Raw genomic sequence first — 26,962 nt, forward strand, 5'->3', positions numbered from 1 at the left:
TTTGTTTATGAGTAAATCTGCCTAGACACAGACTAAATGATGGTCTTGGAGGGCCCAAACACTTGGTTTTCATTCTCACCACAGGTACTGATTCAAACCTTGGACACCAGGTGAGTGCTATTAACTACCAGATAGAAGCAAAAAAACATGTTTCAGCCCTCCATGCAGGACTGTCATTGGATATCCAAACATCATATAGATTTTTGTGGATTTGCACCTGTGTGTCCATACCTTTATATAACTACTGTATGTCATTATGAAGCTGTTGAATGTGAACATTTAGAGGTTATTTCTCTCTGAGACCATGGATGGGCCTTTCTGCTGTCCTGGCTCTCTCTCTCTCTCTCTCGCTCTCTCCTGGCTCTCACTCGCTCGCTCTTGCTCTCATCTCAAGTACATGTGGCCATTAGGGGGATACTTAAGGCAGTCACTTGATACGCATTTCAACCCCTCTATTCACATCTCTCTGTGAATATTTTCAAACGGTGTGAGCTGCACTGTATTAGTTGAGGATGCAAAGCCTCTTTAAGCTTCTCCACTTAGATAAACCTCTCCTCAAGCAGTCTGATGATTTAATGCATTTTATTATTAACTTCATCACGATTGATTAGGCTTACTAATAACCAAAGGCATTTCATTTAGCATAAGTAACCTCAAAGCATTTTCAAAACAAATATCTTATTCCACTAATCACGATTAATAGTTCCACTCAAATACACAGCGTGAGGTCGGCGCTATCGTGTAATTAACGCTACGAAACACTAATTGTTCTGGTTTCTGCCTCGCGGTGCTGCTATCAATACATCAGTCCAGTGACAACAAAGACTGCCTGCATCACCGGGGGGATGATAATGGGTGTAGGTTGAGTTGTGGGTTCCAATGTGAAACCAGGGGTCAGCGGCTTATTGATTTTCCCACATTTACGAGTGAGCGAAGCGTCAGGAGATTAGCTTTCATTAGCTCTAGCACTAGCCCGGCAGTAAGTAATTGGTTTCTCGGTGGCGGAGCATATACAGTGGGGAGAACAAGTATTTGATATACTGCCGATTTTGCAGGTTTTCCTACTTACAAAGCATGTAGAGGTCTGTAATTTTTTATCATAGGTACACTTCAACTGTGAGAGACGGAATCTAAAAAAAAATCCAGAAAATCACATTGTATGATTTGTAAGTAATTAATTTGCATTTTATTGCATGACATAAGTATTTGATACATTAGAAAAGCACAACTTAATATTTGGTACAGAAACCTTTGTTTCCAATTACAGAGATCATACGTTTCCTGTAGGTCTTGACCAGGTTTGCACACACTGCAGCAGGGATTTTGGCCCACTCCTCCATACAGACCTTCTCCAGATCCTTCAGGTTTCGGGGCTGTCGCTGGGCAATACGGACTTTCAGCTCCCTCCAAAGATTTTCTATTGGGTTCAGGTCTGGAGACTGGCTAGGCCACTCCAGGACCTTGGGATGCTTCTTACGGAGCCACTCCTTAGTTGCCATGGCTGTGTGTTTCGGGTCGTTGTCATGCTGGAAGACCCAGCCACGACCCATTTTCAATGCTCTTACTGAGGGAAGGAGGTTGTTGGCCAAGATCTCGCGATACATGGCCCCATCCATCCTCCCTTCAATACGGTGCAGTCGTCCTGTCCCCTTTGCAGAAAAGCATCCCCAAAGAATGATGTTTCCACATCCATGCTTCACGGTTGGGATGGTGTTCTTGGGGTTGTACTCATCCTTCTTCTTCCTCCAAACACGGCGAGTGGAGTTTAGACCAAAAAGCTCTATTTTTGTCTCATCAGACCACATGACCTTCTCCCATTCCTCCTCTGGATCATCCAGATGGTCATTGGCAAACTTCAGACGGGCCTGGACATGCGCTGGCTTGAGCAGGGGGACCTTGCGTACACTGCAGGATTTTAATCCATGACGGCGTAGTGTGTTACTAATGGTTTTCTTTGAGACTGTGGTCCCAGCTCTCTTCAGGTCATTGACCAGGTCCTGCCGTGTAGTTCTGGGCTGATCCCTCACCTTCCTCATGATCATTGATGCCCCACGAGGCGAGATCTTGCATGGAGCCCCAGACCGAGGGTGATTGACCGTCATCTTGAACTTCTTCCATTTTCTAATAATTGCGCCAACAGTTGTTGCCTTCTCACCAAGCTGCTTGCCTATTGTCCTGTAGCCCATCCCAGCCTTGTGCAGGTCTACAATTTTATCCCTGATGTTCTTACACAGCTCTCTGGTCTTGGCCATTGTGGAGAGGTTGGAGTCTGTTTGATTGAGTGTGTGGATAGGTGTCTTTTATACAGGTAACGAGTTTAAACAGGTGCAGTTAATAAAGGTAATGAGTGGAGAACAGGAGGACTTCTTAAAGAAAAACTAACAGGTCTGTGAGAGCCGGAATTCTTACTGGTTGGTAGGTGATCAAATACTTATGTCATGCAATAAAATGCAAATTATTTACTGAAAAATCATACAATGTGATTTTCTGGAATTTTATTTTAGATTCCGTCTCTCACAGTTGAAGTGTACCTATGATAAAAATTACAGACCTCTACATACTTTGTAAGTAGGAAAGCCTGCAAAATCGGCAGTGTATCAAATACTTGTTCTCCCCACTGTAGTTAGTACACGGTTAAAGCTCACGCAGAGGCTTTGGTAGCAGCAGTCTGTTTTGGACTGACGGGAGTTTCACGCACACTGGGGGATGAAAGACGTATGTTTCACCACCACAGGGGATTCTCTGAATGAAGAAGTGTTTGCCAGGAATAAATGTTTTTTGTGTTCGTGAAGTGTTTGAAGTCTGCAGGGCTCGCAGCATTAAACAAACAAACTGCCCTGACTTCAGAGGACTCCATAACTTTCGGATTTAGGTGAATGGAAATCGGCCTGTAATGTTCAATCAATTAAAAGACATCACTAAAGTGACAAATGTGTGTTTGACGAGGCTTCAGGGTCGAACCGCAATGTCATACTGCACAGGACACCAGCAGAGTGTCAGTCTCCTGATGCATTGTCAAAACTGTCTGGTATTTCTGACACAGTCGGACAGACAAACGGACACACACACACACGTCAAGATGTTTAGTCATGAGGGAGAAGCCTTCCCTGGAGCCAGGCTGTCTCTCTAGTGTGACACACCATGTCCACTCTGTCCCCCCTGCAGCTCACTGACTGACTCCTATACTGCCCCAGAAAGTGGCAGCCAACCCATCAACACAGCCCCAGTCCTCCAGTCCCACGTTTGAAATTCAGCTCTGCTCGCCAGTAACATTTGAGCGAGACGCTTCCCAGGCTATGCCCACGGGGGGAGAAATGCTGTGAAAGGCCCTTTCTGTTTTCCTCTGCTCTCCCTGTTTCTTTCTCTCTCCCCCTCTCTCTCTTTCTCAATCTTGTACTCTCTCTCCACCTCTCTCTGTATCTTTCTTTCTCCCTGGCTCCACCTCTATCTCTCTCTCTCTATCTCTATCTCTCTCTGTCTCTAGAGGCTGCAAGCTGGGAAATCGCCGTTTCACTCAGAGTGGGGTGTGTGTGTGTGTACTTTAGTCGTTGAGGCACAACAGACAGATCCAAAACACTGCAACACAGCAAAGCCGCTGCTTTAGAAGGAAACATTGCCATGGTAACTACAGTACTGTACGTAGTCTTTTTTTCTCCCTAGCTTTTTTTTTTTATGGAGCAAAATAGGTCAGGTTAATTGAATTTGTTTGTCTAAAAATACAGACACCAGATGTTCCCATTATTGATAGTGTATTTGTCATAGCTTAATACCTTTTCCGTTTGATCAATCTCTTTTGTTGTCAAATCAAATAGCAAAGTGACGGTACACCTTTTGACTGTTATGTTAATAGAAAACACAGGAGGAGGATGTTGGTTCTAGAATAGGACGGTAAAATGCTAGAGGGATCCAATCCCTGTTCCCTGTCTAGTTTTTTGGCCCTATATTTTGTTATGGTGTAATTGTGCGCTACACATTATGGAGCTGTGCTGTGTACTTCCTGTCTCTGAGGGTGCTGTGCCACGGCCCCATGATCAAAGTTTTATGATCAAAGTGGGCCTGTGTTCATGTAATGACATTAAAGCTTTTTGTGTCGCGCCCTTTTTTTACAAACAGGAAGGAGGTGACTGTATTTACCCATGTCACATTGAGGCTGAGGCGAGGTTTGTGGCTGTGGCTGCTGTCAGCAGGAAGTCAGATAAATGGAGGGAGCCCTAGAGTTTAATTGACAATACATTTGTAGCTTTTTTAGATGTTTTGTATTGTACTAGGTCTTAGCATCTCAAAATCCACATTTATTTTGGTGACATTATACTGTAATTTAGCCCTTATTTAACCAGGATCAAATCCCTTGAGGTAATATTTCGCAGGTTAACGTTTATTGTTATAAGTCTTGTCCTGAAGGCAGAACTGAGCGTTTTCCCCTTAGATGCAGTGCCTTGCAAAAGTATTCATCCCGCTTGGCATTTTTCCTATTTTGTTGCATTACAACCTGTAATTTAAATGGATTTTTATTTGGATTTCATGTAGTGGACATACACAAAATAGTCCAAATTGGTGAAGTGAAATGAAAAAAATAACTTGTTTCAAAAAATTCTAAAAAATATAACGGAAAAGTGGTGCGTGCATATGTATTCACCCCATTTGCTATGAAGCCCCTGAATAAGATCTGGTGCAACCAATTACCTTCAGAAGTCACATAATTAGTTAAATAAAGTCCACCTGTGTGCAATCTAACTGCAAAGCTCCACAGCGGAGATTGGAGTATCTTGTCAAAATTCATGAAAACAAACATTAGCTTTTTGGTCTTAATTTAAAGTTAAGGTTAGGCATTAGGGTTAGCAGTGTGGTTAAGGTTAGGATTAAGGTTAGGGTTAGGTTTAAAATCAGATTTTATGACATTGTGGCTGAGTCAACTAGTGACCACTCTGCAGAGCTGCCTCCAGAAGAAGATTCATGACGAAAAAAAGCTTACATGCTTCTTTTTCGAGGGAGACCTGAAAGATGTTGAAGAATAATGGTGTTCCAAAAGAAAGAACTGTACACTCCACAGAGCTGGGCTTTACGGAAGAGTCGGCAAAAAAAAAAAAATAATAATAATAAGCAAACACGTTTGGTGTTCGCCAAAACGCATGTGGGAGACTCCCCAAACATATGGAAGAAAGTACTCTGGTCAGATGAGACTAAAATTGAGTTTTTTGGCCATCAAGGAAAACGCTATGTCTGGCGCAAACCCAACACCTCTCATCACCCCGAGAACACCATCCCCACAGTGAAGCATGGTGGTGGCAGCATCATGCTGTGGGGATGTTTTTCATCGGCAGGGACTAGGAAACTGGTCAGAATTGAAGGAATGATGGATGGCGCTAAATACAGGGAAATCCTTGAGGGAAACCTGTTTCAGTCTTCCAGAGATTTGAGACTGGGACGGAGGTTCACCTTCCAGCAGGACAATGACCCTAAGCATACTGCTAAAGCAACACTCGAGTGGTTTAAATGTCTTGGAATGGCCTAGTCAAAGCCCAGACCTCAATCCAATTGAGAATCTGTGGTATGACTTAAAGATTGCTGTACACCAGCGGAACCCATCCAACTTGAAGGAGCTGGAGCAGTTTTGCCTTGAAGAATGGGCAAAAATCCCAGTGCCTAGATGTGCCAGGCCTATAGAGACATACCCCTAGAGACTTGCAGCTGTAATTGCTGCAAAAGGTGGCTCTACAAAGTATTGACTTTGAGGGGGTGAATAGTTATGCACGCAATTGTTCTGTTTTTTTGTCTTATTTCTTGTTTGTTTCAAAAGAAAAAATATTTTGCATCTTCAAAGTGGTAGGCATGTTGTGTAAATCAAATGATACAAGCCCCCCAAAAAATCTATTTTAATTCCAGGTTGTAAGGCAACAAAATAGGAAAAATGCCAAGGGGGGTGAATACTTTCGCAAGCCACTATAGGCCAGCTGCAAAGTCAAAATTGGCTATATTGTCAAAATTCATGAAAACAAACATTAGCTTTTTGGTCTTAATTTAAAGTTAAGGTTAGGCATTAGGGTTAGCAGTGTGGTTAAGGTTAGGATTAAGGTTAGGGTTAGGTTTAAAATCAGATTTTATGACATTGTGGCTGAGTCAACTAGTGACCACTCTGCAGAGCTGCCTCCAGAAGAAGATTCATGACGGAAAACGCTTACCTGCTTCTTTTTCGAGGGAGACCTGAAAGATGTTGAAGAATAATGGTGTTCCAAAAGAAAGAACTTTCTTAAGATAACACAGCAAGATAGAGCAGACTTTTCTTGGCTCTCACTGTACTCATAATCCTTTTAACGTCTTGCTAATAATGCTCTGATACGATGGACCAACAAAGAGATAAATATCTACCATGCAGATGTCAGACATCATACGCTGCTTCTTTTATTTAGCAAAAGAAAAATGTCTTAATTGGACCACACTTCAAAGCTATTGAGTTGTCTCTGCAAGTTATTTGATTGTTCTTAATAATAACAGAGTACACCACAAAATGTAATAGGATAAATGCTTCAAAGGTGAGAGCAGAAGTGCAATAGAAAGGCAATATCAGACAAGGCACTCGAAAGTGTAGTATATCTGCATGTTTTCAAGTTCTCACAGAAATCCACTTACAGTATGATTGTGTGCAATATAACACATTGATTTGAATCATATTAATCATAATCCTCTTAATAACTACTAAAAACCCTTTGGGGACTCATCGTAGCGTTGCTTAAACATCAGAGCAGCAAACCTAGACAAATGTCACGGTTAACAAGCATGTCAAACCCAGCACTGCTCCTTCGAGACATAGCCGGGAGACAACTGGAAGAAAAACCACATGTCCTGTAGCTGACCCTGTTCCTGTTGTTTGTACACAAACACGCACACACACACATACATATACACACACACATATACACACACACAGGCACATACACACAAACACACACACAAACATACACACTCTATCTCTCTCTCCCATACACACTGACACACACACACACACTGACAGATATACACACTCACTCACTCACTCACTCACACACACACACACACACACACACACACACACACACACACCACCCCCTCAAAGCTCGCTTTGCTGCCTGCCAGGACAGAGGGAGCATCTTGGGTATAGTAGGGCATTATAGGTTGGCAATGGCATCTCCATCAGTCGTTACATAACCATTGGTGTCTCCCCTAGTCCATCGACCTACTAAGAACTCAGGAACACTTGATTCTTCTTATCTACCGCTGTGCGCTGTGGTTAATGAAGAGAGATGCATCTACACTGTGCTGTCAAGAGGGACTGGGTAGTGGATCCTTCCATTAGAAAATGAAGGATTAGAAAATTAAGAAAATAAGAAGAAAGAAAATAAGAAATGAAAGAAAGGAAACAAAGCTGAAAGCGAAACGGTTTGTTTGTTGATGCACCGTAAAATCAAAAGGAAGAAGAAATGGAACAAAAGTCAAGGTCGGTCGCTTGTCTTTTCTAGTGATGCCATTTTCTGTGGAACTCTGTGGACAAAGCCTGTACCATTGCTTATCAACCTTGTGTGCCCTACCCCCTGCAGTGATCTCCCACTCCAGTATGCAGGGCATGTACTGTAACTTTTGCTTAGCAGACTGTTTTAATCATCCCAGCAGGCCTTTGCTGTACTGTACATGACCTCTACAGTCCCTTCAGAAAGTATTCATACCCTTTGACTTATTCCACATTTTGTTCTTACAGCCTTAATGCAAAATTGATTTTTCTCACCCATCTACACACAATACCTTATAAGGGCAAAGTGAAAACATGTTTTTTTAATATTTTGCTAATTTAAAATGCAATAAAGAAATATCTAAATTACATAAGTATTCACACCCCTGAGTCAATAGATGTTAGAATCGCCTTTAGCAGTGATTACAGATGTGATTCTTTCTGGGTAACTCTCTAAGAGCTTTGCATACCTGGATTGTACAATATTTGGACATTATTCTTTTTTAAATTCTTCAAGCTCTGTCAAATTGGTGATTGGTCATTGCTAGACAACCATTTTCAGGTCTTGCCATAGATTTTCAAGCTGATTTAAGTCAAAACTAGGCCACTCAGGAACATTCAATATTGTCTTGGTAAGCAACTCCAGTATATATTTGGCCATGTGTTTTAGGTTATTGTCCTGCTGAAAGGTGAATTTGTCTCCCAGTGTCTGTTGGAAAGTAGACTGAAGCAGGTTTTTCTCTAGGATTTTGCCTGTGCTTAACTCTATTCATAACATGATGCAGCCACCACCATGCTTGAAAATATGAAGTGTGGTACTCAATGATGTGTTGTTGGATTTGCCCCAAACATAACGCTTTGTATTCAGGACATAAACATTTATTTCTTTAAATTTTTTGCAGTTTTACTTTAGTGCCTTGTTGCAAACATGATGTATGTATATTTTGATTCTGTACAGGCTTCCTTCTTTTCACTCTGTCATTTAGGTTAGTATTGTTGAGTAGCTACAATGTTGTTGATCCATCCTCAGTTTTCTCCTATCACAGCCATTAAACTCTGTAACTGTTTTAAAGTCACCATTGGCCTCATGGTGAAATCCCTGAGCGGTTTCCTTCCTCTCTGGTAACTGAGTTAGGAAGGACGCCTGTTTCTTTGTAGTGACTGGGTTTATTGATACACCACCAAAAGGGTAATTAACAACTTCACCATGCTCAAATGGATATTCAATGTTTTTACCCATCTACCAATAGATGCCCTTCTTTGTGAAGCATTGGAAAACCTCCCTGGTCTTTGTGGTTGAATCTGTGTTTGACATTCGCTGCTTGAATGAGGGATACAGATACTTGTATGTGTGGGATACAGAGAAGAGGTAGTCATTCAAAAATCATGTAAAACACTATTATTGCACACAGATTGAGCCCATGCAATTTATTATGTGACTTGTTAAGCAAATCTTTACTCCTGAAGTTATTTAGGCTGACAATAACAAAGGGGTTGAATACTTATTGACTCAAGACATTTCAGCTTTATATTCTTTGTAAAAATTTCGAAATACATAATTCCACTTTGGTATTGTGTGTAGGCCAGTGACACAAAATCTCAATGTAATCAATTTTAAATTCAGGCTGTAACACAACAAAATGTGGAAAAAGTCAAGGGGTGTGAATACTTTCTCTCTCTCACTAGCTCACTTTCGATTTCTTTCCCCACCCTATCTCTCTCTCTTTCCCCACCATCTCTCTCCTTTCTCTCTCACTTCTCACTCATTAACAAATTCACATTGGCAACACACTAATGACATGCACACCCCCCTCTCCTTCCCCCTCCAGAGCGCAGCGTGGACAGCCTGCAGCAGGCCCTCCACCAGTCAGTGTTCCTGTCGGCCATGTCGGCCCACCCTGGCCGGGACCTGCCCCTATGCTGGGAGCAGCACTGCAAGCTGCTGCCTGGAGTGGCCGGAGTACAGGCCAGCCGTGTGGCCCACTGGACCGCGGACGAGGTGAGAGCACACACACATCCACATGTACTTGTACTTGCATACATACACACCTGGATCTGTGAATCGATGGTTAGAATTATGTAGAGACAAGCAGTGGCACAAGTGATAATGCCCGAGAAGATGGTGTTTGGAGGATATATTGGCACGGGTGTTGTTAGGCCCGAGACAAAGTCTTGTTTCGTTTTACCTTTTTTCAATTGACATTTCTTTCTAAACTCAGCAAAAAAAGAAACGTCCCTTTTTCAGGACCCTGTCTTTCAAAGATAATTTGTAAAAATCCAAATAACTTCACAGATCTTCATTGTAAAGGGTTTAAACACTGTTTCCCATGCTTGTTCAATGAACCATAAACAATTAAAGAACATGCACCTGTGGAACAGTCGTTAAGACACTAACAGCTTACAGACGGTAGGCAATTAAGTTCACAGTTATGAAAACTTAGGACACTAAAGAGGCAGGAATGTCAGTGTTCTGCCATGGCCAGCGAAGAGCCCGGATCTCAATCCCATTGAGCACGTCTGGAACCTGTTGGATCGGAGGGTGAGGGCTAGGGCCATTCCCCCCAGAAATGTCCGGGAACTTGCAGGTGCCTTGGTGGAAGAGTGGGGTAACATCTTAAAGCAAGAACTGGCATATCTGGTGCAGTCCATGAGGAGAAGATGCACTGCAGTACTTAATGCAGCTGGTGGCCACACCAGATACTGACTGTTACTTTTTAATTTGACCCCCCCCCTTTGTTCAGGGACACATTATTTCATTTCTGTTAGTCACGTCTGTGGAACTTGTTCAGTTTATGTCTCAGTTGTTGAATCTTGTTATGTTCATACAAATATTGACACATATTAAGTTTGCTGAAAATAAACGCAGTTGACAGTGAGAGGAGGTTTCTTTTTTTGCTGAGTTTATATATCCATAACAATGATGCCAGCTGATTCATGATTTCGACTGGCTGAGAAACGCTGCCACAGTGTTGCAAATGTCGAAGAGACAGACAGGAAGGTTTATACAAATCTTTGCTGTTGAAAACTAAATGTTATTCTAAAAGAAACGTGAGATAATGTCTAGATGCTTTTTATAGTGGAGATCAAGTTTATAAATTGCTTGGCTGGGCTGATGAGACAGTGGATTGCGCAGTCAAATGGAACAGAGTAAAAAGGCATTTTAACGTCATAGATTCCGGCTGGAATGCTCTTTTAACCAATCAGCATTCAGGATTAGACCCACCCGTTGTATAAACTCATACAGTTCACACGGACACACATACACACACAAACACATGCGCATACACACACAGACCCGTTGACATTTGCTTGAGGGTGTCTCACCTTTGTTTGTTTCACTTTAGTTTGTTTCATCATCTGCTATAGGTCCTTGTATTTTTGAGATTGCTCTACATGTGGCTTTGCAATGTTCTGGGATTCTATTGGCTCTGAGTTCCCTTATAGAAAACCTTAACCCAGTCATCTGTCAGTTGGGTTTATAGTGAACCAGAGTCTCCTCACGTACAGTACTGTCCAGTCTGTCTCCTCTCCACTCTGTCATTTCTCTTCTACTGTTGATGTCAGGCTTCACGCTCCAGAGAGAGCTTGACAAAGGTGCATCACCATAGCAACCAGGTGAGACCATAAACTTTGACCCTTGCAGCCAGAGAGCTTAGTTGTAAATAGACTCAGAGTGTGTGTGTGTGCGTGTGGACAGAATAGATAAGCAATCTTGGGGTCGCTGTGTCTCAACATAGCAGATATGATCAACAGTTTATTTACAGTTAATGCATTATGAACATACAGTGGGGGAAAAAAGTATTTAGTCAGCCACCAATTGTGCAAGTTCTCCCACTTAAAAAGATGAGAGAGGCCTGTAATTTTCATCATAGGTACACGTCAACTATGACAGACAAATTGAGAATTTTTTTTCCAGAAAATCACATTGTAGGATTTTTAATTTATTTATTTGCAAATTATGGTGGAAAATAAGTATTTGGTCACCTACAAACAAGCAAGATTTCTGGCTCTCACAGACCTGTAACTTCTTCTTTAAGAGGCTCCTCTGTCCTCCACTCGTTACCTGTATTAATGGCACCTGTTTGAACTTGTTATCAGTATAAAAGTCACCTGTCCACAACCTCAAACAGTCACACTCCAAACTCCACTATGGCCAAGACCAAAGAGCTGTCAAAGGACACCAGAAACAAAATTGTAGACCTGCACCAGGCTGGGAAGACTGAATCTGCAATAGGTAAGCAGCTTGGTTTGAAGAAATCAACTGTGGGAGCAATTATTAGGAAATGGAAGACATACAAGACCACTGATAATCTCCTTCGATCTGGGGCTCCACGCAAGATCTCACCCCGTGGGGTCAAAATGATCACAAGAACGGTGAGCAAAAATCCCAGAACCACACGGGGGGACCTAGTGAATGACCTGCAGAGAGCTGGGACCAAAGTAACAAAGCCTACCATCAGTAACACACTACGCCGCCAGGGACTCAAATCCTGCAGTGCCAGACGTGTCCCCCTGCTTAAGCCAGTACATGTCCAGGCCCGTCTGAAGTTTGCTAGAGTGCATTTGGATGATCCAGAAGAGGATTGGGAGAATGTCATATGGTCAGATGAAACCAAAATAGAACTTTTTGGTAAAAACTCAACTCGTTGTGTTTGGAGGACAAAGAATGCTGAGTTGCATCCAAAGAACACCATACCTACTGTGAAGCATGGGGGTGGAAACATCACGCTTTGGGGCTGTTTTTCTGCAAAGGGACCAGGACGACTGATCCGTGTAAAGGAAAGAATGAATGGGGCCATGTATCGTGAGATTTTGAGTGAAAACCTCCTTCCATTAGCAAGGGCATTGAAGATGAAACGTGGCTTGGTCTTTCGGCATGACAATGATCCCAAACACACCGCCCGGGCAACGAAGGAGTGGCTTCGTAAGAAACATTTCAAGGTCCTGGAGTGGCCTAGCCAGTCTCCAGATCTCAACCCCATAGAAAATCTTTGGAGGGAGTTGAAAGACAGCCCCAAAACATCACTGCTCTAGAGGAGAACTTGCACAATTGGTGGCTGACTAAAAACTTTTTTTCCCCACTGTAAGGAGAAATGCAATGATGCTAATGTATAGGTCTATGAATCATAATGTTTTTAACCATTTTATTTATGTGGTTCAATGCATTGTGCTTCATAATTTCTCAAATGTCTACTCCATTGATAGCATAGTCTGTCAGTCCCCTCATATTGTGTTTCAAACCTCCTTTGTCAAGCCAAATTGATATCAGTCCAAATCAATTGAAATGTCAGCTGTCACTCGAGAAAAAAAAGAAACTTGGATGTTTCCCTCTCTGGTTAGAATACGAGACACAAATTAAATTTCAGAATCCCTCAGTGGCCACCGCTCCACTCTAAGAATTAATTTACATGCACGACATTCCGGTCTAAATGGCATGCGCAATGTGGCCAACGCCAAGCTCCGCTGTGCCCCATGCCACGATCCTCCCGCGGTTGCTAAGCACTCTCTCTGTCTACGTGTGACGTTGATTGATGAGATGAGGAGGGCTACCGGACTCAAAGTGATTTTTCAGCTTTCGCTACACACCACACCTTCTCCACTCCTCGCCGCTATTGAGCATCTCCAATAGGCTCGGGCAGTATACCGTAGATACCAAAATATTCAATACCGTTGAAACTACGCTGAACAACAATGTAAACGCAACATACAAAGTGTTGGTCCCATGTTTCATGAGCAGAAATAATAGTTGACAGAAATTTTCCATATGCATAAAATCTTATTTTTCTCAAATTTGGTGCACAAATCTGTTTACATCCCTGTTAGTGAGCATTTCTCCTTTGACAAGATAATCCATCCGCCTGACAGGTGTGGCATATCAAGAAGCTGATTAAACAGCATGATCATTACACAGGTGTACCTTGTGCTGGGGACAGTAAAAGGCCACTCTAAAATTTGCAGTTTTGTCACACAACACAATGCCACAGATGTCTCAAGTTTTGAGGGAGCGTGCAATTGGCATGCTGACTGCAGGAATGTCCACCAGAGCTGTTGCCAGAGAATTGAATGTTCATTTCTCTACCATAAGCCACGTCCAATGTCGTTTTAGAGAACAGTACATCCAACCGGTCTCACAACCGAGACCACATGTATGGCGTCGTGTGGGCGAGCGGTTTGCTGATGTCAACGTTGTGAACAGAGTGCCCCATGGTGGCGGTAGGGTTATGGTATGGGCAGGCATAAGCTACGGACAATGAACACAATTGCATTTTATCGATGGCAATTTGAATGCACAGAAATACCGTGATGAGATCATGAGGCCCATTGTGAGGCCCATTTCTTGTAAGGTATCTGTGACCAATAGATGCATATCTGTATTCCTAGTCATGTGAAATCCATAGATTAGGGCCTAATGAATTTATTTCAATTGACTGATTTCCTCAAATGAACTGTAACTCAGTAAAATCTTTGAAATTGTTGCATGTTGTGTTTAAATCTTTGTTCAGTATATTTCTTAGAAGTGTATTGTGTAGCTGTGTATTGACAGGGGTCACGTTTTATATTGAATGTCAATAGTGTTTTTTAGCTTCAATAGAGTGATCAGGGACGTGCAACTACAGTTGTCCTTCACAGAAAATACATTAGTGCAACACATTCAACGGAAAATAGCTTCATTTTCATCAGATGACAACAGAAGTGCAGGTAGCCTGGCAGGTAGGAGCGTTCGGCCAGTAACCGAAAGGTTGCTGGATTGAATCCCCGAGCTGACAAGGTAAAAAAAAGATGTTGTTCTGCCCCTGAGCAAGGCAGTTAACCCACTGTTCCCCGGGCGCTGATTAAGGCAGCCCCCCATTTAACCTGGGTTAAATGCGGAAGATGCATTCAGTTGTACAAGATGCATTCAGTTGCATCGCAGTGTTTGAAGCATCACTACAGACCCAGGTTTGATCCCAGGCTGTGTCACAACTGGCCGTGACTGGGAGTCCCATAGGGCGGTGCACAATTGGCCCAGTGTCGTCCGGGTTAGGGGAGGTTTTGGCCAGGGGGCTTTACTTGGCTCATCGCGCTCTAGCGACTCCTTGTGGTGGGGCGGGCGCCTGCAAGCTAACTTCGGTCGTCAGTTGAACAGTGTTTCTTCCGACACATTGGTGCAGCTGGCTTCCGGGTTAAGCGGGCAGGTGTTAAGAAGCGCGGTTTGGCGGGTCATGTTTCGGAGGACGCATGACTCCACCTTCGCCTCTCCCGAGCCCATTGGGGAGTTGCAGCGATGAGACAAGATCGCAATTGGATATCATGAAATTGGGCAGAAAAAGGGGGTAAAATACAATAAATAAATAAAATAAAAATACATACAGTGCCTTTGGAAAGTATTCAGTGTTTTCTATCGTTCTCGATCGCGCGCTCTTCTCGCCACACAGACAAGTAGGCCGGCGCTCAATGGATTATAGTCATTGTAGTTAATTGCCACGTTTTCTGCGCTAAACTATGTGGAATATTGGTCTGTTGGAAACTACAACTCCCTACTACATCGCACAGTTCGGGCTTGATCAGATTTATCTCTAGAGAAACTGCATCGAGCTCACAGAAAAAACCTGAACAAAATGGATTTCAAATAATGGAACCGACTTCGATATTTCAGTTAATCGCTCAGGCACACTGAACAGAGACACCGGCAACTGTGGCTTTAGTTAACCTGTTTGTTCACTTCTGACACCATGTTAAGACACGGGTTAACCGTGCTTTATTACAGTAACCCCCCAAGCTCATGTATCAATGTGCACCATTACAGGGAATATTGTTAGGAGAGAGATAGGCGAGAGAGGAAGATTGAAGGATCCGGCCCCCTCAGAGCACAGAGAGAGATGGTGCAGTAGAGGTAACCAAGACTCAGCAACAGCAATGCACAGTGTTGTGGCACATTCAGATATAACTATATGATGTACTGTAGAACAAACACACCCCTCTGACATGTAGAAAAAGGCATCTCGCCGGCTCTATTCTATCTGCAACAGTGTTGTGCCTACCAAACGTGGCCCAGGCTTGTCTTGTGTCTTGTGACCGCAACCTACAGAGAGGGGGCAGGACAGAATGTCATTGAGTTGTACCAGAATATGTTGTGGGGATTTGGCAGAGTGGAAGGAGTGAGATTGCAGTAGAGAGAAAGAGAGGGAGGGAGAGAGCAGAAATGTAAAGGGATCGACTAGAGGGAGAGGAACACTGCTTATATGGGCTTTTATAACACCCACTAACCCCCCCTAATTCTACAGATGTATCCCTACTTCACCACCCATGTCCCTTAAATCCAGGGAGTTCAGTAAGTCCTTAGCCGAGGTTCTATAGCTTGAGCCTATAGCTTGATAGCCTGGAGCAGTGCTGAATGGGCACATTTCACTATCACCCATCAGCCATCACTTCTCCAACCTAACCAGTAGCTAATTGGGTGGGGTTAGTATTGCACAATGTAGTAGCAGACACTATCATCCAAACCATGTGCATAAATTTGTAGTTTGTGTATGTGATCCCTGTGGGAATTTAACCCACGGCCTTGGCATTGCTAGGATCACACTGGTTTGCTAGCAATGCCATCTCCTTTAAACATTAAGCTTGACGTACTCTAGTTAAGATACAAGAAACCCAGGAGCCAACTCCTTGGGAGTTAGTTTATCTGCAATGCTTAATCTTTAATTCATTGGGTTCATAATCCTGTCAGCCCTTGATCCTGATCATACAGATATAAAATCTTACAGCAACAGGAAATGTACATTTATTATGTGGATAATAATTTAATGGCCATTTTTGTAGGGGTTGATAAATGTTTCGTTAGGGAAATCAAGTCTGAAATGTCAAAGTGGAAATTACAAACTTTAGAAGCCTTTTTAAACATCAAATACACTAAAAGTTTGCTATTCCTGTTGTGCAGGAAAATTCTCAGCAAAAAAAGAGTGATCAAATTAAGATCCTACATCTGTATCATTGCACTCATTCCACTACAGTTGCACCTGTCCTTCTACTCCTACCCCCTCCCTCACTCTCTCTCTCTGACTCTCAAAGCAAGAGTCAAAGTTCTTTAAAAGGGGTGCTTTCAAATGGAAAAGTCAATGTTTCGGCCCCTTTGCCTGGATTCCTGCGAGGCCAATTATAGCCCATCATATTTTCCTAAGAGCAGAAAAGAGTCCGCAGCCGAGGTGGAGGAGAGAAGAATGTCTTGTGCCACCCTCCGTGGGAGTAGTGCTGGTAGTCTCACAAAACAGCCATGGGAACAGCCTCGCAAAAACTCTACTCCGTGAGCGCTGCTCTCTCACCCAGCCTCACCCGGGACTCTGTTACAGGCTTTTTTTTGTGCACGATCCACTCCTGTCACACTTTAACACACTCTAGCTGGAGAAGTGTACCACCCAAACATGGCAGATGAAACACTTAGCTGGCTCCCCGATTTGCATTTGTAGGGCTGGAGCACATACTAGAAATTGTACAGTGTGTTAGGGTGAAACTTGGTTCAAGGAGGATGTGTGTTGACCGGGATTTACAGTGCCTTCGGAAAGTATTCAGACCCCTTGACTTTTTCCTCATTTATTACGTTACAGCCTTATTCAAAAATGGATTAAATAAAACATTTTCCTCAGCAATCTACACATATCCCATAATGACAAAGCGAAAACAGGTTTATAGAAATTGTTGCAAATTTATAAAGAATTAAACACAGAAATACCTTACATAAGTATTTAGACCCTTTGCTATGAGTCTCGAAATTGAGCTCAGGTGCATCCTGTTTCCATTGATCATCCTTGAGATGTTTCTACAACTTAATTGGAGTCCACCTGTGGTAAATTCAATTGATTGGACATGATTTGGAAAGGCACACACCTGTCTATATAAGGTCCCACAGTTGACAGTGCATGTCAGAGCAAAAACCAAGCCATGAGGTCGAAGGAATTGTCCGTAGAGCTCCGAGACAGGATTGTGTCGAGGCACAGATCTGGGGAAGGATACCAAAACATTTCTGCAGCATTGAAGGTCCCCAAGAACACAGTGGCTCCATCATTCTTAAATGGAAGAAGTTTGGAACCACCAAGACTCTTCCTAGAGCTCGCCGCCGAGCCAAACTGAGCAATCGGGGGAGAAGGGCTTTGGTCAGGGAGGTGACCAAGAACCCGATGACAGAGCTCCAGAGTTTCTCTGTGGAGATGGGAGAACCTTCCAGAAGGACAACCATCTCTGCAGCACTCCACAAATCAGGCCTTTATGGTAGAGTGGCCAGACGGAAGCCACTCCTCAGTAAAAGGCACCATCCTGGCACCATCCCTAAGGTGAAGCATGGTGGTGGCAGCATCATGCTGTGGGGATGTTTTTCAGCGACAGGGACTGGGTGACTAGTCTGGATCGAGGCAAAGATGAATGGCGCAAAGTACAGAGAGATCCTTTACCCATACGTAAAAATGTACGCACACATGACTGTAAGTTGCTTTGGATAAAAGCGTCTGCTAAATGGCATATTATTATTATTATTAAGAAAACCTGCTCCAGAGCGCTCAGGACCTCAGACTGGGGCGAAGGTTCACCTTCCAACAGGACAACGACCCTAAGCACACAGCCAAGACAACGCAGGAGTGGCTTGAATGACCCAGCCAGAGCCCGGACTTGAACCTGATCGAACATCTCTGGAGAGACCTGGAAATAGCTGTGCAGCAATGCTCCCCATCCAACCTGTCAGAGCTTGAGAGGATCTGCAGAGAGGAATGGGAGAAACTCCCCACATACAGATGTGCCAAGCTTGTAGATCCATACCCAAGTAGACTCAAGGCTGTAATCGCTGCCAAAGGTGCTTCAACAAAGTACTGAGTAAAGGGTCTGAATACTTATGTAAATGTGATATTTCAGTTTTTTATTTTTAATACATTTGCAAACATTTCAAAAAACCTGTTTTTGCTTTGTCATTATGGGGTATTGTGTGTGGATTGATGAGGGGGGAAAAAACAATTTAATCAATTTTAGAATAAGGCTGTAACGTAACAAAATGTGGAAAAACTCAAGGGGTCTGAATACTTTCCGAATGCACTGTATATGATTGCTTGGGAAATGTTTTCAAAAGCTACAAATTGATGTTGTTGGTAGTAAATGGGTGATGGTGTATGCAAAGTATTCTCATTGTTAATAACATCCTCATAGAAACTGGAGAACTGTTTTCGTTCATGAATAATTCCGACACAAATTAAGATTTGTGATTGAATTCCAACCCACTCTAGAAATATGGCATGCAATGTTTTGAACTTCCATCAATGGCATTTAGCTAATAGAGAATTTTGCTAATCCTGTCCTGGAGACTACAGTGTGTCGCAGTTCAGATGCCTCTCCTCACTGTAATGTGCTGTATACAGACTGACATTTACTCTCTTTTTCTCATGTTGAGGCCAGATATTTGACATGTCACTCAGGTAGCAGGCAGTCCGCTGTAGCTGATGCTAGCAGAATAATTCAGCCTGGATAGACCAACCACTGCAGACCTGAGTTCAAATAGTACTGGTTTGCTTTCAGATACTGAAAGCAATAGAATCAAAGGTGCAAACACCATCCATCTGACACTCTAGGCAGGCTCAATCAAACACTCAAAAAATTTGAAGGATACAGTGGCTTGCGAAAGTATTCACCCCCCCTTGGCATTTTTTTATACTTTGTAGAGCCACCTTTTGCAGCAATTACAGCTGCAAGTCTCTTGGGGTATGTCTCTATAAGCTTGGCACATCTAGCCACTGGGGTTTTTGCCCATTCTTCAAGGCAAAACTGCTCCAGCTCCTTCAAGTTGGATGGGTTCCGCTGGTGTACAGCAGTCTTGAAGTCATACCAGATTCTCAATTGGATTGAGGTCTGGGCTTTGACTAGGCCATTCCAAGACATTTAAATGTTTCCCCTTAAATCACTTGAGTGTTACTTTAGCAGTATGCTTAGGGTCGTTGTCCTGCTGGAAGGTGAACCTCCGTCCCAGTCTCAAATCTCTGGAAGACTGAAACAGGTTTCCCTCAAGTATTTCCCTGTATTTAGTGCCATCCATCATTCCTTCAATTCTGACCAGTTTCCCAGTCCCTGCCGATGAAAAACATCCCCACAGCATGATGCTTCCACCACCATGCTTCACTGTGGGGATGGTGTTCTTGGGGTGATGAGAGGTGTTGGGTTTGCGCCAGACATAGCGTTTTCCTTGATGGCCAAAAAGCTAAATTTTAGTCTCATCTGACCAGAGTACCTTCTTCCATATGTTTGGGGAGTCTCCAACATGCCTTTTGGCAAACACCAAACGTGTTTGCTTAATTTTTTCTTTAAGCAATGGCTATTTTCTGGCCACTCTTCCGTAAAGCCCAGCTCAATGGAGTGTACGGCTTAAAGTGGTCCTATGGACAGATACTCCAATCTCTGCTGTGGAGCTTTGCAGCTCCTTCAGGGTTATCTTTGGTCTCTTTGTTGCCTCTCTGATTAATGCCCTCCTTGCCTGGTCCGTGAGTTTTGGTGGGCGGCCCTCTCTTGGCAGGTTTGTTGTGGTGCCATATTCTTTCCATTTTTTAATAATGGATTTAATGGTGCTCCGTGGGATGTTCAGAAACTATTTTTTTATAACCCAACCCTGATCTGTACTTCTCCACAACTTTGTTTGGAGAGCTCCTTGGTCTTCATGGTGCCGCATGCTTGGTGGTGCCCCTTGCTTTGTGGTGTTGCAGACTCTGGGGCCTTTCAGAACAGGTGTATATATACTGAGATCATGTGACACTTAGTTTGCACACAGGTGGACTTTATTTAACTAATTATGTGACTTCTGAAGGTAATTGGTTGCACCAGATCTTATTTAGGGGCTTCATAGCAAAGGGGGTGAATACATATGCACGCACCACTTTTCCGTTATTTATTTGTTAGAATTTTTTGAAACAAGTTATTTTTTTCATTTCACTTCACCAATTTGGACTATTTTGTGTATGTCCATTACATGAAATCCAAATAAAATTCCATTTAAATTACAGGTTGTAATGCAACAAAATAGGAAAAACGCCAAGGGGGGGTGAATACTTTTGCAAGGCACTGTACCAAATATTACTTGAACCCAGGTCTGCCTTACAGTACAGGCTAGAGGCCAGTTCCTTCGAGGAGGCAGCTTTGGGTGCTGCATTATCATGATTCTGCATGGCAGTGCCTTCAGAAAGTATTCACACCTCTTGACTTTTTCTACATTTTCTTTTGTTACAGCCTGAATTTAAAATGAATAAAATTGAGAATTTTGGTCACTGGCCTACAGACAATACCCCATAATATCAAAGTAGAATTATGTTTTTCTAAATTTTTACATGAATGAAAAGCTGAAATGTCTTGAGTCAATAAGTATTCAACCCCTTTGTTATGCCAAGCCTAAATAAGTACAAATGTGCTTAACAAGTCACATAATACGTTTCATGGACTCATTCTGTGTGCAATAATAGTGTTTTACATGATTTATTAATTACTACCTCATCTCTGTACCCAACGCATACAATTATCTGTAAGGTCACTCAGTCGAGTAGTACATTTCAAACACAGATGCAACCACAAAGACCAGGGAGGTTTCCCAATGCCTTGCAAAGAAGGGCACCTATTGGTAGATGGATTAAAAATAAAAGAAGCAGACATTGAATATCCCTTTGAGCATAGTGAAGTTATTAATTACACTTTGGATGGTGTATCAATACACCCAGTCACTACAAAGATACAGGCATCCTTCCTAACTCAGTTGCCGAAGAGGAAGGAAATCGTTCAGGTATTTCACTTTGAGGCCAATGGTGACTTTAAAACAGTTAATGAGTTTAATGGCCATGATAGAAAACTGAGGATGGATCAACAACATTGTAGTTACTTCACAATGCTAACCTAATTTACAGAGTGAAAAGAAGGAAGCCTGTACAGAAAAATAGTATTCCAAAACATGCATCCTGTTTGCAAAAAGGCATTAAAGTAATACTGCTTCAGACTGCTTTCCACCAGACTCTGGAAGATGAATTCACTTTTCAGCCAGACAATAAACTAAAACACAAGGCCAAATCTTCACTGGAGTTGCTTACCAAGAAGACAGTGAATGTTCCAAGTGGCCAAGTTACAGTTTTGACATATATCTACTTGAAAATATATGGCAAGTCCTGAAAATGGTTATCTAGCAATAATCACTTTTCACTATGTCGTTATGGGGTATTGTGTGTAGATGGATAAGGAAAAAATTAATGTAATCCATTTTGAATTCAGACTAGCACAACAACATGTGGAATAAGTCAAGGGATATGAATACTTTCTGAAGTCACTGTAGCAGCTCTTGGAAACACCTTATTGTTCTCCACAGACTCATAACCAGTAGTGACAGCATCCTCTAGCTCCGTTAACATCTATCACTGACGTTAATGTGCAGTGCCCTCTAACAACTGGGGCCCTGTTGGAATACTCTTCAAATGCATTATTCCTTCAAATCAAATGTTATTTGTCACATGCGCAGAGTACAACGGGTGCATACTTTACTGTGAAATGCTTGCTTACAAGCCCTTTCCAACAATCAGCGTTGCAGTTCTTGACACACTCAAAGCGGTGTGCCTGGCACCTACTACCATGCCCCGTTCAATCTTTTGTCTTTCCCATTCACCCTTCGAATGGCACACATACACAATCCATGTCTCAATTGTCTCAAGGCTTAGAAATCCTTCTTTAACCTGTCTCCTCCGCTTCATCTATTGATTTGAAGTGGATTTAACAAGTGACATCAATAAGGGATCATAGCATTCACCTGGATTCACCTGGTCAGTCTATGTCATGGAGAGAGCAGGTGTTCCTAATGTTTTGTACTCTCAGTGTATACCATGAGTACCAGATCAATGTGCAGGTGTACGAGGTACACTATATATACAAAAGTATGTGGACACCCCTTCAAATTGGTGGATTCGGCTATTTCAGCCTCAGCCGTTGCTGACAGGTGCATAAAATTGAGCACCCAGCCATGCAATCTCCATAGACAAACATTTGAGTAGAATGGCCTTACTAAAGAGCTCAGTGACTTTCAACGTGGCACCATCATAGGATGCCACCTTTCCAACAAGTCAGTTTGTCAAACTTCTGCCCTGCTAGAGCTGCCCCGGTCAACTGTAAGTGCTGTTATTGTGAAGTGGGAAACGTCTAGGAGCAACAACATCTCAGCCGCGAAGTGGTAGCCCACACAAGCTCACAGAACGGGACCGCTGAGTGCCGAAGCGGGTAATGCGTAAAAATCGTCTGTCCTCAGTTGCAACACTCACTACTAAGTTCCAAACTGCCTCTGGAAGCAACGTTAGCACAAGAACTGTTAATCGGGAGCTTCATGAAATGGGTTTCCATGGCCGAGCAGCCGCAGACAAGACTAAGATCACCATGCGCAATGCCAAGCGTTGGCTGGAGTGGTGTAAAGCTCGCCGCCATTGGACTCTGGAGCAGTGGAAAGGCGTTCTCTGAAGTGATGAATCACGCTTCACCATCTGGCAGTCCGACGTACGAATCTGGTTTTGGCGGATGCCAGGAGAACGGTACCTGCCCGAATGCACACAGTGCCAACAGTAAAGTATTGGTAGAGGTCTGGGGCTGTTTTTCATGGTTCTGGCTTAGGCCCCTTAGTTCCAGTGAAGGGACATTTTAACTTTACAGCATAGAATGACATTCTAGATGATTCTGTGCTTCCACCTTTGTGGCAACAGTTTGGGGAAGGCCCTTTCCTGTTTCAGCATGACAATGCCCCCGTGCAGAAGGCGAGGTCCATACAGAAATGGTTTGTCAAAATCGGTGTGGAAGAACTTGACTGGCCTACACAGAGCCCTGACCTCAACCCTATCGAACACCTTTGGGATGAATTGGAACACCGACTGCGAGCCAAGCCTAATCTCCCAACATCAGTGCCCGACCTCACTAATGCTCTTGTGGCTGAATGGAAGCAAGTCCACGCAGCAATGTTCCAACATCTATTGGAATGCCTTCCCAGAAGAGTAGATGCTGTTATAGCAGCAAAGGGGGGAGCAACTCCATATTAATGCCCATGATTTTGGAATGAGATGTTTGACGAGCAGGTGTCCACATACTTTTGGCCATGTAGTGTATTTGAGGTAGATATGTAAATGAAGGCAGGGTAGAATGACTAGGCATCAGGCTACATAATAATGGGAGTACAATAAATAAGAGAGTAGCAGCAGCAGCATATGATAAGTGTAAAAGTGAATGTGTGTGTGTGTGTATGCATGTGTGTTGTCCGTATGCATGTGTGTGTGCATATGTAGTGTATGTGAATGTGTTTGGTTTTGTGTGAATGTGTGTGAGATGTCATGTCAGATCGGTGATAACGTCAAGGAAGGATCCATTTAAAGAGTATTCAAACAGGGCCTGTGCTTAAGACTGGGTGAAAAGAGACATTTGTGTTTATTTTGTACTGGCCAGTGATGCACAGTGAGGTAATAGATTTTGGGAGGTGTTCGCTGGATGAGGTGAGGACCTAAGGGTCTTGGACTGGAACAAACAGCTGTTTCATAATGTGCTATATTGAATAGCTGTTTATCACACCCTCATGTAGCACTGATGCAGCGGGTGTTCTCTCCACGTGTGGCTTTAGTTTTAGCCGTTGGGTCCATGCTCAGTACAATACAACTTTTTTTACCCATTTGCACAGAATTTATACATTTTCAGTCAGCACTGGGATTTGAACCTACAACCTCCCTTTCTCTAACCTCGAGGCTACAGCCAACCCTACTGAGAGGGCTTAATATGACTGAATAAACTGGTTGTTTTGTTGGTGTCTGGTAATTTAGCTTGATGGCTAATTTCCATGTTTTCATTATGGTAAGAATTTCCTGACAGAGGAGGAAGAGTTACCTCGTTGTTTTTTTGAGTTCTTTATTTAAGTCATTTTCACTAGCAGGTCCTGTGGCACTTTACGCCTCGCCATCTCTTTCATTTGATTTTTTAAAAGCCTCATTTGACAAGGTTTTGGCAGGACTACAGGCTTTCTACAGGCTATTGTCTTACGTCAGTGGCTTCCAGAAGATAGTCTTCTGTTGTAAAGCAGTCGATATCTATCATACAGGAGTTTCTTATGCTCTCTGACCCCCCTGCATTCCCTTGGGTGTTATCCCAGTAGCAGCTGCAGTCAGGCCCACTAGAACTCCAGCTACCCTGGGCTGTTATTGGAAGTTTCCAAAGCCCTCTTCAAAAAGTTTGAGTTTGCTCACTCTTTCCAACTCATGTAACTCAAATGGTTCAATAGAAGCCCAAGGAGGCACTGGATATGTGCAGCTTTGGATTGAACGCAATCCCATAACTTTGAGTCTACGCTTTGATTTGTTCATGTTTTGACTGTTTTTTAAGCTGTCTTTTAGTATTGATGGAATGGCAATATCGCTAGCTTCTTTGGAGCATCAGGAAATGCCAGTGCCCACAGGCAAACACTTTCTCAATAACAACATGATTTGTTCTTCTGACTGGCAATAATTAGACTCAATGGGCTGTAGCTTCACACAACACCACTCACTGATCTCCCTATGTCTTGTTGATTTTCCATCAACACTCACCCTGATGAAAACAGTTACAACCCCTCATCATTAGGCCTACATAGAATTGTCATAACAATGACATAACGGATGTCATAACCAGTCATGACTTGTGGTGTGGTGTTTGCCTTATGACTGGGAGGGTTCAAGCAAAGTGTTACTATGGTAACTCCACTAGATACTCTCCATTGAGACGGTCTCCCAAACACTAACCAGTCTGTCTGTCTTCTACATGTCTTTGTCCAGGTGGCTGACTTCATCCACTCTCTCCCCGGCTGTGATGAACAAGCTAAGCAGTTCAAAGAGGAGGTAAGAGATGACACACTCTCTATCCCCCCTCTGGTCCCCCTCCTCTGGTCCCCCTCCTCTAGTCCCTCTCCTCTAGTCGCCCTCTAGTCACCCTCTAGTCCCGCTCTGGTCCCCCATCTGGCCCCCCTCTAGTCCCCTCTAATCTCACTCTAGTCCCCCTCTAGTCCCCTTCTAGTCCCATCTGACTCCATCTGGTCCCCCTCTAGGCCCCTCTAGTCCCCCTCTGGCCCCTCTCTAGTCCCCTCTGCCCTCTGGTCCCCCTCTAGGCCCCTCTGGTCCCCCTCTAGGCCCCTCTAGTCCCCCTCTGGCCCCTCTCTAGTCCCCTCTGCCCTCTGGTCCCCCTCTAGGCCCATCTGGTCCCCCTCTAGGCCCCTCTGGTCCCCCTCTGGCCCCTCTCTAGTCCCCTCTGCCCTCTGGTACCCCTCTAGGCCCCTCTGGCCCCCCTCTAGGCCCCTCTGCCCTCTGGTACCCCTCTAGGCCCCTCTGGCCCCCCTCTAGGCCCCTCTCTAGTGCCCTCTGGTCCCCCTCTAGGCCCCTCTAGTCCCTCTCTGGCCCCTCTCTAGTCCCCTCTGCCCTCTGGTCCCCCTCTAGGCCCCTCTAGTCCCTCTCTGGCCCCTCTCTAGTCCCCTCTGCCCTCTGGTCCCCCTCTGGTCCCCCTCTAGTCCCCTCTGGTCCCCCTCTAATCCCCCTCTATCCCCCTCTAGTCCCCCTCCTCTAGTCCCCTTCCTCTAGTACCCCTCCGGTCCCCTCTAATTCCCCTCTGGTCCTCTCTAGTCCTCCTCTAGTCCCCCCCGTCCGGAGTAATCTAAATAGTTTGAATGATGGCCCTCCTCCATACGGCTAAAGGGGAAACAGGTGCAGAGGAGCCTTTGCCCTTATAGTTGTTAGGCCACGTCTGCAACGAAACACCCAGAGGAACGGATTCTCTTCCTTCTTCTCCACTATGTTTGGTCAGGGTTTGTTTGAGTTGATAATTATACTCAGGTAAGGAGATATGACTGGAATCCAAAGCAATTTATTGGATACTAGTAGCAGTAGTGATTAGCATTCCGAGCACAGTCATCTTTCCCTCAGCTAATCTGACTCAGTATTTGCCATCGCTCTCTTGATAGTTGAAATCTTTTTCACCAAACCCAGTTGACACTCCACAGTTGTGCTTTTTACATACAGTTGAAGTCGGAAGTTTACATACACTTAGGTTGGAATCATTAAAACTCGTTTTTCAATCACTCCACAAATTTCTTGTTAACAAACTATCGTAATTTTTCCAACAATTGTTTACAGACAGATTATTTCACTTATAATTCACTGTATCACAATTCCAGTGGGTCAGACGTTTACATACACTAAGTACTCCTGAGTGGCGCAGTGGTCTAAGGCACTGCATCGCAGTGCTAACTGTGCCACTAGAGATCCTGGTTCGAATCCAGGCTCTGTCGCAGCCGGCCGCGACCGGGAGACTCATGGGCGGCGCACAATTGGCCCAGCGTCGTCCAGGGTAGGGGAGGGAATGGCCGGCAGGGATGTAGCTCAGTTGATAGAGCATGGCGTTTGCAACGCCAGGGTTGTGGGTTCGATTCCCACGGGGGGCCAGTATAAAAAAAAAAATATATGTATATGTGTT

At 43.7% G+C, this 26,962-nt stretch overlaps 1 protein-coding gene across 1 annotated transcript in view; it reads left to right on the plus strand.

Annotated features, from left to right (window-relative positions):
- l3mbtl4 (L3MBTL histone methyl-lysine binding protein 4) overlaps positions 1-26,962 on the plus strand; it is a 136,341-nt gene that overhangs the window by 105,143 nt on the left and 4,236 nt on the right. Inside the window, exons 18-19 of the mRNA XM_084144360.1 lie at positions 9,310-9,479; positions 25,276-25,338. Of these exons, the coding sequence (XP_084000486.1) occupies positions 9,310-9,479; positions 25,276-25,338 (233 nt within the window). The remainder of the gene's footprint in view (positions 1-9,309; positions 9,480-25,275; positions 25,339-26,962) is intronic.

This window comes from Coregonus lavaretus (genome assembly GCF_964263955.1).
Source record: "Coregonus lavaretus genome assembly, chromosome: 2".
Taxonomy (NCBI): Eukaryota; Metazoa; Chordata; class Actinopteri; order Salmoniformes; family Salmonidae; genus Coregonus; species Coregonus lavaretus.